The sequence below is a fragment of the Neopsephotus bourkii genome, unplaced genomic scaffold (genome assembly GCF_033783945.1).
Source record: "Neopsephotus bourkii isolate Nb327-2 ecotype Australia unplaced genomic scaffold, CSIRO-AGI_Nbou_v1 NB_36, whole genome shotgun sequence".
Lineage (NCBI taxonomy): Eukaryota > Metazoa > Chordata > Aves > Psittaciformes > Psittacidae > Neopsephotus > Neopsephotus bourkii.
The window spans coordinates 626,683-640,876 of NW_026900553.1; the positions used below are offsets into that span (position 1 = coordinate 626,683).

Genomic DNA, 14,194 nt, shown 5'->3' on the forward strand with positions numbered 1-14,194 from the left:
TGCTACTGCAAGTAATACGTAAGGCAGGATAAGTAGGCCAAACACAAAAGAACAGACCCTTTTGTGTTGAAACCCTGATAAGCCTTAATACTAAAGTGATTTTCAGTGATATATGCTTCCAGTGAGAGATACATACATATATCTATATATATTCTCAGGAAGAGAGAAATAATAGAAGAAAACAGACCTGTCAGTCTGACATTTAGATAATGGAAGTAGGAGAAGCAGTCATTACAACCAGACTCCTCATGATTGATCTTTTCCTAGGGGTGTCAAACTGTTTATTCCTAAAAGATTTGTTTTCTTTCCATGCACAGTACAAAAAAGGCTATGATGTGAACATTATGGTAATGCAGAGGGTGCAAAACAATGCTTTGTAAGCCTACAGTCTGTTCTGGTAAAGTCTAGACATGCTAATGCAATGCTAAGACCAAAATAATAAGCCCTTATGGTTGATATGGCTACTTAGATTTACATAACAACAAACACAGCAAATTTATTCTGAACCTCATCTGGCTCATACCCACACAATGCATACATCCCTACAAAATGCTTACTTGCATCTCAGTATCACAGCTAGCATTAAACGACTGAGCTGCTGAGTCTATAACACAAGAGACTTGACCTTTCCAAACGTGAAGTGGGTGAGATATAGGTAGACGAGTTAAAACCAAGAGTTCCATTAATTTTGAGAAGGATTGGACATTTCCTGTTTAATAGCAGTAAAGGTCAACTTCTGTATATTCTCTCATATATGCTTGTTAATGGGAGCAAAATAAAAGCTCAGAAAAATTGTCCATTACAAAAACATGTGTTATGATATTGTCAAAGAGGACTTTAACATATGAAACCAGGTAGCACCATTCTACAGCTATTTATACATACTTGAAGCTACGTAAGCAACTGAGCTTGGCACAATGAATTTAATTTGCCAAGTCATTTATTTTTGCTGAATGCTGTAGAAGCAGAGGTCAAGATTTCAGTCAGAGCTCAGTTTCTGAGCAGGTACTATTGTGGAAATGCTAATAGCTTTTTATTTGATGTGGTTGAAATAGATTACTTTTCAAATTCATATGTTGTAATCTCAACAGCCTTCATCATTTTAGCACTGTTGCCAGAACTTTTGCAACCAAAAACTAAATTAATCTCAGAATCAAAATTGTTAGTGCAACCAAATTGCCACACACATTATCTCAAGCAAATAATGTCTGTATTTCCATTTGTCTCAACAGCTTACTTCTGCTACCAACTTATAATGATTTTTTAAAGTATACAGCAAATGTAACACATGAAAGGCCAGACTCAAACTAATGCCACCTTTATCAAGCCCAGCTCTACTATGTAAGAAAAACATGCTTTTTTTTTTTTTTTTTAACCTACAAAGGAAATGCTGTACATTGACTGGACTGTTCAGCGCTAAATTACTCTCATTTTATGCCATTTGACCCCATAATTTCAGTAGAGTAACACAGTGTGAATCGAGATCAATAACTGCTATGAAATTTACTTTGATTAATTTAAGAAACATACTAATTCAGTATAGACCTCTACATTTTAACTTGTCTTTTCTAGTAAAGTGCATCCATGCTTTAGTTTCTCTATGCACAGTACCATCACAAGGGCCTGGCATTCACATCTAACCTCTCTGCTACATGACTAATTAAAACTCAAATATGACCAAAGCAGCACAGTAAAGGAGGTAGACTACAGACTTAGTTGCAAGACTGAGGGAGAGCCTGCAGCATGCTTTGCAACCTGAAGAACTGAGCTAATTCTGATCTCATCTAATGACAGGTTGCAGTTCATAATGGTTCAGTAATAACTAGATGAGCTACAGAGTAAGCCTAAAACATAGAATCATAGAATCATAGAATAGTAGGGTTGGGAAGGACCTTAAGATCATCAAGTTCCAACCCCCTGACATGGGCAGGTACACCTCGCTCTAAACCATATTACCCAAGGCCTCGTCCAACCTGGCCTTGAACACTGCCAGGGATGGAGCATTCACAACCTCCCTGGGCAACCTATTCCAGTGCCTCACCACCCTAACAGGAAAGAATTTCCTCCTTATATCCAATCTAAACTTCCCCTCTTTAAGTTTTAACCCATTGCCCCTTGTCCTGTCACTACAGTCCCTAATGAAGAGTCCCTCCCCAGCATCCCTATAGGCCCCCTTCAGATACTGGAAGGCTGCTATGAGGTCTCCACGCAGCCTTCTCCAGGCTGAACAGCCCCAACTTTCTCAGCCTATCTTCATACGGGAGGTGCTCCATTCCCCTGATCATCATCCTCGTGGCCCTCCTCTGGACTTGTTCCAACAGATCCATGCCCTTTTTATGCTGAGGACACCAGAACTGCACACAATACTCCAAGTGAGGTCTCACGAGAGCAGAATAAAGGAGCAGGATGCAGCCTAGGGTACGGTTGGCTTTCTGGGCTGCAAGTGCACACTGCTGGCTCATGTTCATTTTCTCATTGACCAGCACCCCCAAGTCCTTCTCCACAGGGCTGCTCTGAATCCCTTCTCTGCCTAGCTTGTAGCTGTGCCTGGGATTGCTTACTGGCTTATAATTGGGAATGGAGTACAGTATGCACTGTTAAGATCCAATTCACAGAATGTCACATCACCCTGTTTCTCTTGGGATACACCTGCAAAAGACCAAGTGCGAAGTTGATTCCCAGGATGATATTTTGAAGAAGGCTGAGTATATGAAGTCATGCTGTATCTCAACTTGTTCAAGATGAGTGGCTTTAAAGATTAATTTTTCAACATTTAGCTTATGCACAAGCTGGCAATGAATAGTCTTAAGCTGTTTTACAGCTGTAACTGGCATTTCAGGAGAAAGGCTGATGAGTATTATAAGTGACCTTCACTCAGAAGCAATTCATTTACCTTTTTGGTTGGTTGAAAAATATTGTTACCTTTCCAAAATACCAAATTCCTATGTACAGGAAATAACATATATGTGAAAATATTTATTAGTAGAAGTAGTATTGTTTTGATCCTGGCACACACCCTCAAAATATAACCTACAAACCACTGGGAGTATCACAGGTATCAGAGGAGCTTTTCCTGTGTTCAGAGTCTGAAACAAGAACATCAAGCTCCAACCACTTGCCCAGACTATTCCATAATACAGATAACTGCCTCATTTACCAATGTAAATAGACATATAAAGGCCAATATCTGAAGAAACAAACACTTTGGAATTTGAGGATACACCCACATGTGATAATTTTGCCTGCAGCAAACATCTGACTTTCACATATCATTTTCCTCCTGGCAAGACCTCTCACATGGCATGAAATCAACTCAGAATTTTCTACATGTTCTACATGTACAAGATTTACAAGAATTAGATTATTTTTGCGGAAGAGGCCCAGGAAATACATCAGTAACAAATTCTCAATGCATTGATGAAACAGAGGCAGGCAGATAAACAGGGAGGCTTGGCAGCAGTATTTAAATATACCACACACAAGGTACCTCACAAGGAGGCCAAGTGTGAAGGAGCTCACAGTTAGTGATTCATACATGAGATAACAAATGAAGAATCCTACAAACAGAAATGGTATGAGAAGCTGAGCAGCATTTTAGAAATTAGGCTATGTAAAGATATAGCATGTAGTCATCTATAAATGTGTTTTTCACATTTTAACTGAGTAATCAGTTCACTACTGGGCCTTGCAGAAAAATCACTCTGCAGAAACGGTCTGAGTGCAACAAGTGTATTTGCAAAACCAGGCTTTCCAAGAAAAGTATTTTCATTTTTTCTCTTCCAAATTGTGTTCCTCACACCTACACTCATATCAAAAAACACAACCACAAAATTGCAATAGCATATTCTAAGAATCTTTTCTTTATACCTTGTAACATTATCCACTTCAATCATGACCTTGATCTCTAAAATTTTAAATCCCAAAGTCATAGTTATGACAATTATGTTTTCTCCCCAACTGAGATTTCCATCGGTTGCCAATTAGTATTAGTAGGGCTTTTGAATGACAAGCTTTTTGTTGTTTGGTAATGAAAGCTGATAGGAAGATGGCAAAAAAAAAATGTCAAGTCTCAAAAGCAAAGACAAAAATCCTGGACCTTAAGAAAAGTAAACACATGTTGAAAATGGGTGAAATCCTTATGCATTGAAAGTAATTAGACTTTGAGAAAGAAGGATATAACAATATTCCAAAAGTCAAAATAATTCCAAATTGGGCATTTTCTGAGACTAATTTTTCATAGAATGACAGAATGGTTTGGGTTGGAAGGGATCATCTAATCCAACCCCTCTGCCATGGACATTTTCAATGAGATCAGGTTGTTCAGAGCCCCATCCAACCTACCCTTAAACATGTCCAGGGATGGGGCATTCACAGCTTCTCTGGGCAACCTGTTCCAGTGTCTCATCACCCTCTTCCTAAAAAATTTCTTCCTTATGTCCAATCTAAATCTACCCTTTTTCAGTTTAAAATGGTTGCCTCATGTCCTGCTGCTACAGTTCCTGATAAAAAGTCTCCCCCCAGATTTCTTATAAGCCCCCTTTAGTTACTGAAATGCTGCTCAAAGGTCTTCCTGGAGTCTCCTTGTCTCCAGGCTGAACAACCTGAGCTCCCTCAGCCTTTTCCATTGGAGAGGTGCGCCAGGCTCCTGTTCATCTTTGTGGCCCTCCTCTGGACATGCTTCAACAGATTAATGTCTTTTGTGTGCTGAGTACTCCAGAGCTGCATGGAGTACTCCAGGTGGGGTCTCACAAGAGCAGGGACATAATTACCTCCCTTGACCTGCTGGCCACACTTTTTTTGATGCAGCCCAGGATACGGTTGGCTTTCCCAGCTGCAAGGTATACTTTGCTGGCTCAGGCCTATTTTTCATCTACCAGTATCCCCAAGTGCTTCTGTCCCAGTGGGGGATACCATTTATCCCCCAGTCTGTACTGATACGAATGATTGCCCCAGATCAAGTGCAGAACCTTAGCCTTGTTGAACTTCATGAGGTTTGCACTGGCCCACTCTCAAACCTGGGAAGTCTCTCTGAATGGCTTCCCTTTCCTTGAGCCTCTCAACTGTACCACTCATCTTGGTGTCATCACCAAAGCTGCTGAGGATGCATTAAATCCCACTATATCACTGATAAAGGTATTAAGTAGTATTGGTACCAGTAGAGACACATGAGGAGCACTACTCATTAGTGGTTTCTGTTTGGACATTGAAACATTGCATATGAATATTTGTATGTGGCCATACAGTTAATTTCTCAACCATCTAATGGTCCATCCATCAACCCCGTATCTCTCCAGTTAGAGGTAAGAATGTTGGGGGTACTGTATCAAAGGCCTTGACGAAGTCTAGGTAGATGACATCTGGAGCACCTCCTATGCCCATTGATGCAGTCACTCCATGATTTGCCCTTGATGAAGCCATGTTGGCTGCCTCTAATCACGTCCCTGTCTTCCGTCTACATGTCTTCTAGAAGGATACATTCCACAATCTTATCAGGTACAGAGGTAAGACTGCTAAATTAATCTGAAACAAATGAATTAAAAATATGAATTTTACCAAAGCAACAACTGTGTTTGGTTTCATTGAAGAAAAAATGAAGGAGGCACTATTCTTATAACTGTTATTACCACAAATGTTGCATAAAGAAGAACAGCATAATCAAGAAATGTAAAATACTTTATTCTCCAGGCAGCCTTTAGTATTTGTATATAATTTCTGGCACAGCTTGTACAACAAAGAAAATTATGATTCTGCCTATTCTTGTGGAGTTATTAAATCTGTCTTCTGCCTATATGTGTACACAGACCTTTTTGGATTGGAGACAGCTTGACCAAATCACAAGAGAGGCTAAGAAAGACACTACCCCAATTCTGACTTTACATTTTTGCACTTTTACTATTCAGTCACAATGCTAGTTATGCTAAGTTTACTTAACTGGCAGAAAGCATTTTTGCAGGCTTTTGTGCTCACATACAATGAGAACATGCTTAGCTCACTGAGGCCCGAGAAGAAAAATATACAAGAGAACTTCCAAGCTCCCTTTAGACGAGCCGATGCTGAGGATAGGACTCAGCAGAGAAGACAGAACAGAAGTGAAAATAGATCCACAGCCAGATTTACCAGACCAAAAAAACAGAGCTCTAATAAAAGAAAATATGCTCTGCTGTATGTTAAAAGTTCTTGAATTCTCTCTTTTGGACTTCTTACCCTATTCACGTGGGAGGGAAAAGTGTTTCTTGACAAACAGTAATGTGAGACAATAACTGAGTTAATCCTTTGAGGGTTTAGACATTCAAAAGGAGAATCAATGTCATTAAAAATCAGTGGGGTACAGTGGGTACTCTGTTGTTCAATATCTTTTGGGTATTCAAAGACAGACAATCAAAATGGCAAGTCTGAGTACGTCGAGCTTCACAGGAAGCAATATGATCTGAAGAAACATTAGGAAAATGGAATGCACCAAGATGTCCTACCAACTTGATTACCCAAATATTAAACACACAAAGCACTCACTTGGTCATTAAATTCACTCCCTACAATCACAAGCAATGAAAAACAAATGATAAATTTAGAATGGTTTGCTAGGCATTCATTACACTTTCAAAGAGTTTATAACAAAAATAAGATCTGCAGTACAAAGACCAGAGCCATGAAAAATACAACATGCTCCAGGAATACAGGAGAGAGGATGTTCACTGTACTCAAATGATCTGTCATAAAATAATGATCCATTAAGCTTTGAAAAAAAAAATCAGTATACATAAGAACACCATTTCATTTAACTCATTCTAGATCTAACAGAAAGGATCCATTTTCTGCAGTTCATGTAATTTTGCACCCACTGCTTATCAACTATTTTGGTTATTTTGAGTACAAAACTCAAAAGCTGTTTTCCATATTTCAACACTTTTCCAGAAATACTACTGTAATTCATAAATAAATGTATCAATGTGTATTTAAGGTAACCATTTAAGAACCTGCAGTAGTGAAGGCTTAGAGGTATGCTGTTCCAGCAGCTGACGTAAAAGAGCCATTTGAAGTAGATGGACCAAGTACTGTCTGGAGGTCATGATCTGTCCTCCTTACCTATCAAAGGAGCCTAGATCTATGACAGACTAGATCTATAGGCTGGACTATATACCTAGATATGAAGCAGCTAAGTGAAGATTAATCCAAAGTGTGTAGTTCATATATATATATATATAATGCGTGAATGTGTACCTGAAGACACACACATATAATAAACTGTCAGCAACAGATAATGCTAGAAGAGCAAATTATAAATGCACCTGGTTGCCTGTGTAGAATGTCCTACTATAAGATATGACATTGATTTATTTTTGTGATAGAGAGCAAACTGGGACTGTCCAAAATCTTTAAGGCTATCACCATCAATTGAACGTTTTTCACTCTTTTGAGCTGGTGGTAATAAGAAACTAAAAGCAAAGAAAATGGAGTATAACATGTGTCATAAATTGACTGTTTTCCACTTTTTCCCTTGATTAGTTACCACAGACTGGGGAAAAGAGAGGGATCACAGAGACTTTGCCTACTGAAAAGACAAAAGAGCACAGAATTGTCAGAGGCATCAGACCCACAGGCACTGTAAAAATAGAAAAGGGAGAAAGTAGTTGAAAATGGTTGCACAGAGGAAAAAAGAGCAACCGGTTAGTTATTTTTGTCATCTCCAGAGAATGGTGAGGGATACTTGGCCAAATCATGACTCCAGTCTGTAATATAGGCATGCTCTGCCTATAGTGTTTAGTTTGTAACTAAAACTGGACAGACAGACAGACCAGCAGATATTAAATACCAAGATCAACCAATGACCCATTCAGTTTAAGGTTATGTCATACCTATTTTCAAAAAGAAAAAGACACATTTGATTGCTTGCCTCAGAGGCTGTGGAAATAAGGAGATTTCAGATACCCTTGTGAGATAAGGATGTCCCTCTGACAAACTATGTTACTAATAGAATATTTAACATTAGATCAAAATTTGGCTCAGTATGCACACTGAAAGTTAGCCGACACTGTATCCCTGCTGGGAGACGATGCAAAGCACAAATGTATAATGTAGCATTGCAGTGCTGACTTTCTGCCTCTTTTCAGGTGATTGATAAAAATGTCTGTATGGACTTTATTACTCCAAGCAAGCTGGACAAGTGCTGGTGGCTACTTGTTTCCAGAACATGGTCTAAGGATTTCCAAAGTTTAATTAATGGTAGGGGGAGTGACAGCAAGTGTTTTTAAGAAATCTCAAGAATTATTCTGTTCTGCTTGACCTCTACATTGGCTTTCTGCATTAACCATGATCATACCATCATCCAGTTTCCTCAGCTGTAAAATATTCCCCAACAGTGTTAACCTCTCTTATGTCGATGATACAACTGATCTATTCTGTTGAGGTGGTATAAAGAAAATGGTAAGCAAACATCCGACATAAACCTGAATCTTTTGGTTTCCCAGCCTTGATGTAGAAATGTCAAGAAGAAGTCTGAACACTGCTTGCCTGTTTAATCTGAATGAAGTGGAACAAATGCATGTAATGTACTTCGTGCTGTGAACAGCATGAGGCTTCAACAATTCCACTAAGACGACTGTTTGTCAGCCTGGCTGTAAGGCTGTGTGCTCTCATGGCAACGCTAAATACAGTAGCATGGAATTAAAACCACATGTGAAGACAAGCACTGATAAAAAACTTGAAGCAAACAAAATAATTGTAAGCATTCTCTTAGCTGCAAATTTTCAGGTCTGCATGTCTCACACCTCTTCGCTTCTTTAAAATTTACCTACAACACAAAACAGAGTAAGTAAAATAAAGCCCAAACCAGCAGCCCAAACATTTGACTATCAGAGGGCAGAGTTTTGACTGCAAGCCTTGTTGCAAGGACTGAAGTATTTGTATCAGACTTGTTGCAGACAATACAGCAACACTGTTACTGTTGGAACCAAATTACAGGCTCCTCACTCCCCGGTGAATACTAAGTTTGATCTTGTTTTCTCTATGTGAAGTGGTCCCAGAGTCACAGCTTCGGTTGGAAAAACAAAGATCAGCCTCCAGGCTGATCTTGTTCAGTTGCTAAGTACCTGGGGATTAAGGCATTTCCATGGAAGACTGGGGTCTGAATGTTTTCAGGGTCTGAGACTGAACTCCAGCAATCCCCTCTCCGAGGGGAATGAAAAGTGCACAGCAACCTTATCTTTCTTTCCCTAGGTGCATAATATTGATCTTTTATGTAAAGGGCCTCCTCCAAACGAACTTTATGCTGAACTCTCTACGCAGGATATGTATGTCCTGAGCCAATCAACTGACCTCAAATTCTTCAGGGATTCTGGTTCATCCCCCAAATCCTTGAGATACATGAAGACAAGTAGTTCAGCCCATCAATTCTGAGTAGATTTAGTAACACATATTCTCATTTGTATGGAAAAAGGCTGAGGTTTTTTGTTTGGTTTCAGATTTTATCTTGAATTATCTAAATACCTATTGAAGCACTCTTCAGCATTCATTTCTATAGATTTCAAGAATTTTTTTAAATTTTTCTTTAGAAATCATAATTATTTTATGAAGCAGGAATAGCTATGTATCTCTTTGTTGTTTAATGGTGTTTCATAGTAGGAGCTGTTTTAACAAAGTATCAGAAAAAAATTCCTTCCTTCATGCCCAGTCTTACAGTGCTTACAACTTTGGGTTGAACAGCAAATTAAATTTCTAAGTGAAGGTTCATATCTGCTGTCAAAAATCAACATATTCAGATGCAGCAGGTACCCACAGTGATTGATCTCAACAGTTTAGATACTCTTTCTAGGATGGGATGGTTCCTGGGGGTAACATCTCTCTTTTCATTAACCACAAAAGGATCCTTGCATAGTCTGCTTAAATGAGATGTCTAAATGCATAGATGGCTAATATCAGATGCCACTCAAAAGTGAGTTTGCATAAGGCTTTCAGCTAAATGCTTTCCTTCCAGTGATTCATGGTTTGTAACTATAACCTTGGACTCCAACAGATCTATATTTTCATTTTTTACTGCTTAACCTGTAGTGACACGTGTAACTTTAATTTCATGCAAAACTTCATTTGCTGAGTATTTCATTACCTTAATAATTTTATTCCTTTTTATTTGTCTCCAACTTCAGGACCTATCAGGAAAAGTCCCTTCTAAATTAAAAGATGTCCCAACAGCAGCACTGATTTTAAAATCACATTTCACAGTACATAAATATACCTGTGCATATTCTATCTACTGTGATGATTTTTTTTTTTTATTTTTTTTTTTTCAGGTTTTGCTTTGGCAGCACAGTACAACTGTATAATCCCCAATTAAAGTATTCAGCTGCCAGGAATTTCTTTAATATACTCTGGTTCACTAGAAAGGTGAGCACACCTCTTCTATGTTTTTTTTATTGTCATGATTGTATGGCAACTTAGCTATTTTAATTAGACACTAAGGGCCTTCTCTAGAAATAAAAGAACAAGAAAAGGCTTTGATGATAGGTACTGAAGGTGAATGCTTCCTAATTAACTTGCGAATGCCAGAGGAGATAAGGTAAAGTTTCTAGTGCTGACTTGACCTCCATAGGAAAGACCTCATGTAGTATTATTAAATTTTGACCTTTGCTGTTTGTATCTTTTGATCTTAAGAAGTCAATGCATAACGTTAATCCAGTCACAGTATCTGGAGAAATCACAATATATGACATGCTATATGACATTCATCCAAAGAAACATTGGTAGGTAGAAAATGAATTTAAACAAGCAACGAGAAAAACGTATCAGCAGATGTGAAATAAAGAGGCTAAAGTGGAAAACAGAATTTAGTATGCTAACATTATTATAGCTCATAGACTATTATATATATGGTAAAACTTTTAGCTACCTCTGTCTTAGGCATTTTCTCAATTATATTTTATTGTTAAAAGCTAAAGAAAATTTTTTTTATTTCACATAGCATACTGTTTTAATTTAGTAAAATTCACTGCAAACAATAACCAAAACCACTTAAAAATCCATGCTTATTTATGTAGACTTTCAATTGTGATTGCCAGGGTGTTAAATTGCTCCCATGTTACGAAAATATGTGTGTATACACACAATCTGAAATAAGCATATGTACATATGTGTGTGAATACATAGATAAATATGTAAGGTACAGCTTATAATTTATCTACTATTACCTATTTATCTATCTATATATATTATCTATCTATATGTAAAATATATACATATTTTTATATATTATCTATATTTATCTACTATTATCTATATGTATCTATCTATTATGGTTTTGTGAAAATTTAAAGCATGTGCTAGAAAACCTTACTAGCAAGTGAACTGTCAGTAAGTTTTTGAACATCCTGGACTTTATTGTGGGAGTACTTAAACTTTATTGTGGGGTACTTACACTGATACAGAAAGCAAAAAAGGTATTTCTGTCACACCATTTCAAAGACAGCATATGCAATATTTGGGTTCAAAACGACAAGTGAGTGTTTATAAAAAATGATCCAAACCTATCTTTCAATATCCAAAGTACTGTTTACTCTTACCAGCAAATGTAGATGTTTCCTTATCTGATGAAAATGTTCTACCCTAATGTCTCAAACACTTCCCTAGCTTTTTTAATAAAGCCCTTAATATTATTATTTGTGTTAAATAGTTCCTGTTTAAAAGTTTGTAGCATTGAGGGAAGTTGTGCTTATAAATGCAGTAAATACTAGACTTAAAACTGGATGGTGGTATACAAACCAAATTACTTCTCATGTTTTCTAATAGCAGTGCTAAAATAAAGGAGATTTCTTGTTATCTTCCCTAATATATTGTAGGAATTTCATAAATTGTTAAATTCTATACCATAATGCGATTGGTTAACTTTCCTAATTTTTAATTCAGTGCCATTGTACAGCTACTCTTCCAATATTCTATGCTTGGCTATCTACAAACTGTAAAGTTAATGAATTCATCAAAATCATTCAAAAAATAAAATTGTTGTAAAAACCCTACACAAATAAACCTGCATTTGCTATTACAGCAAAGTCAGATATACATATTTCAGCTTTCATTTGATACATGATCTATTACTTTGCAAGAAGTATTATTTCAAACTGTTGTATCACTAATGTTATATGACTACTCAAATGCTCTACAGAGAAAACAAAGTCACCTCTGTCACTGGATTACACATGAGACATTTCAGGCAGACTGAGTATTTAGGTTGCAATTAGGTGGGTGTCAACTTCCTGCCTTTAAGAGCCACCTTTTATATCCTTAAGTAGGGAGAAATCCTGTGCTGATAATAATCGACTATCTTGGCATCAGACTTTCAAAGAGCTATATAATTCCTCACATCAGTCTTTAGGAAACATGACAGTGTCACAATAGATGGCTTATGGCCTCATAAAAAGGACTGAAATAGCTTACCTGCAATCCTTTCACAGAATTTACAGTTGAGCTGTCAGCCACCAAATTCCCTGCATAAAGGAGGGAAATTGTACCAGGAAACCTTTTTGCTACCACTCCTAGAAAATGACTTGCCACACCAACGCTAAGGACACTGAGGGAGAAGCTTGAGGTCACAATAATATTTACAAGTATTTTCAAATACATGGTGATAACAACGGTGAAAACAGTGTGCTGATTCTACTCTTCCTTAGTCATAGACCCCTCTCTAATCACCACCAGAAATGCCCATTTCAGTGCAATATATATCAACACTACTGACCACTTGAACAAAGGACATCCTTCTGTTAGCATGCCCTAAGGTGATTTCTAAAGCAACATCTTTTGGTTATTTGCTTTATTAAAAAGACAAAGGAGGCATATATGGACACTTCTAGGAAAAGGAATACAGCTTGCCTCCTAGCAGCTGCTAGATGGCTTCTGGTCCATCATGAACTGTAATATGGCCCTTATAAGCATAATGTAACGGGCCTCAAGGCTTTGTGGACACAACCTCAGAATCACACATACTAAGGCGTCTGTACAGGCTGACATATTGGATTATACCTGTTAACCGTGATAGAATGGAAAGGTGCATCTCCTCACTCTCAATCACTGCTTATGTGATATTCTTAAACCATAAAATACCAATGCTAAATACTTTAAAATTCCACAAAGCTTTCCAGTAGTATTTTCCAATCTCAAGATGGAAGTAACATGTACTTTAAGCACCAGGAAGAAGTGCAAAAATCCAATTTCTATGTGCTGATGTGAATGCAATGTTATTTGTCTAGAACTGGGAATATCACTTTATTACATGATGTCTTACCATCATCCTTGTCAGGTACAATGGTAATTCGAGTGCTTGGGAATTCTGTACCAATTCTTCCACCCATTGGCATGCTCAGCATAACATCAAAGGTCTCAGCCTCTTCATACAAGGAATCATCTATAATAACAATCCGACACATTTTTTCTCGCTCATCTTTGTCAAAACGCAGAATGCTGTTGTGATCCTCGGGCCTGGTTATGTAGTCAGAGTAAGAAAGTACAGAGGTTGGGGCAGTGCCAGCTGCTGTTCCTGTGGCATAAAAGGAAAACAGTCACTATACATACTGTGATATATATTATAATGATCACCTCACAGAAGCTGAATTTTGTTTTCATTATTATCTTTTCATTTCTATTTACTTTTAGGTGAAAGATGGGCTGAAACCTCTGAACAGACTATATTTCTGAGGCCTCTGGACAAACTAGTTCTGCCTCTGATACAATGCAAGCACATGGCTCCTCAAATTCATTTGCAGATTTTAAGACAGAAGAAATATTGTAGTCTATCACAAGAGACACAGACTGACAGGAGACCCTGTGAGAGTTACAAGTTAACTCCTTTAGTATAATTTATTCACTGAATATTCAGTGGACCAGAAATGAATTATAACAGATAGAATTTGATGAAAAAAAAAAATTCTTATTCCAGATCATCTCTCAAAAAATGTTGCTTCATGCCTCCAGATGAAAAATTATAATAAAAGCAGGGGTGAAGAGAACACATGCCCTGCGTGAATATAATTAATAGGAGACTGAAAGATAGAGAAAGGAGAAGTATGCCAATTAAGCAATATTATTTTATACCAATTTCTTCCAGATAACAAACAAGTAAAGGATACCCTAGACAATCACTGCAGTGCTTTCAGTTCCCACCACTCTCAGATACTTCAGGCTGCATATAAAAATTTGCAAAAACATAAAGAAC

At 37.5% G+C, this 14,194-nt stretch overlaps 1 protein-coding gene across 4 annotated transcripts in view; it reads right to left on the reverse strand.

Annotated features, from left to right (window-relative positions):
• FREM2 (FRAS1 related extracellular matrix 2) overlaps positions 1-14,194 on the reverse strand; it is a 136,715-nt gene that overhangs the window by 41,024 nt on the left and 81,497 nt on the right. For all 4 annotated transcript variants that reach the window (XM_061345079.1, XM_061345088.1, XM_061345098.1 and 1 more), the window contains exon 6: positions 13,268-13,519. In XM_061345079.1, coding sequence (XP_061201063.1) covers positions 13,268-13,519 — 252 coding nt within the window. The remainder of the gene's footprint in view (positions 1-13,267; positions 13,520-14,194) is intronic.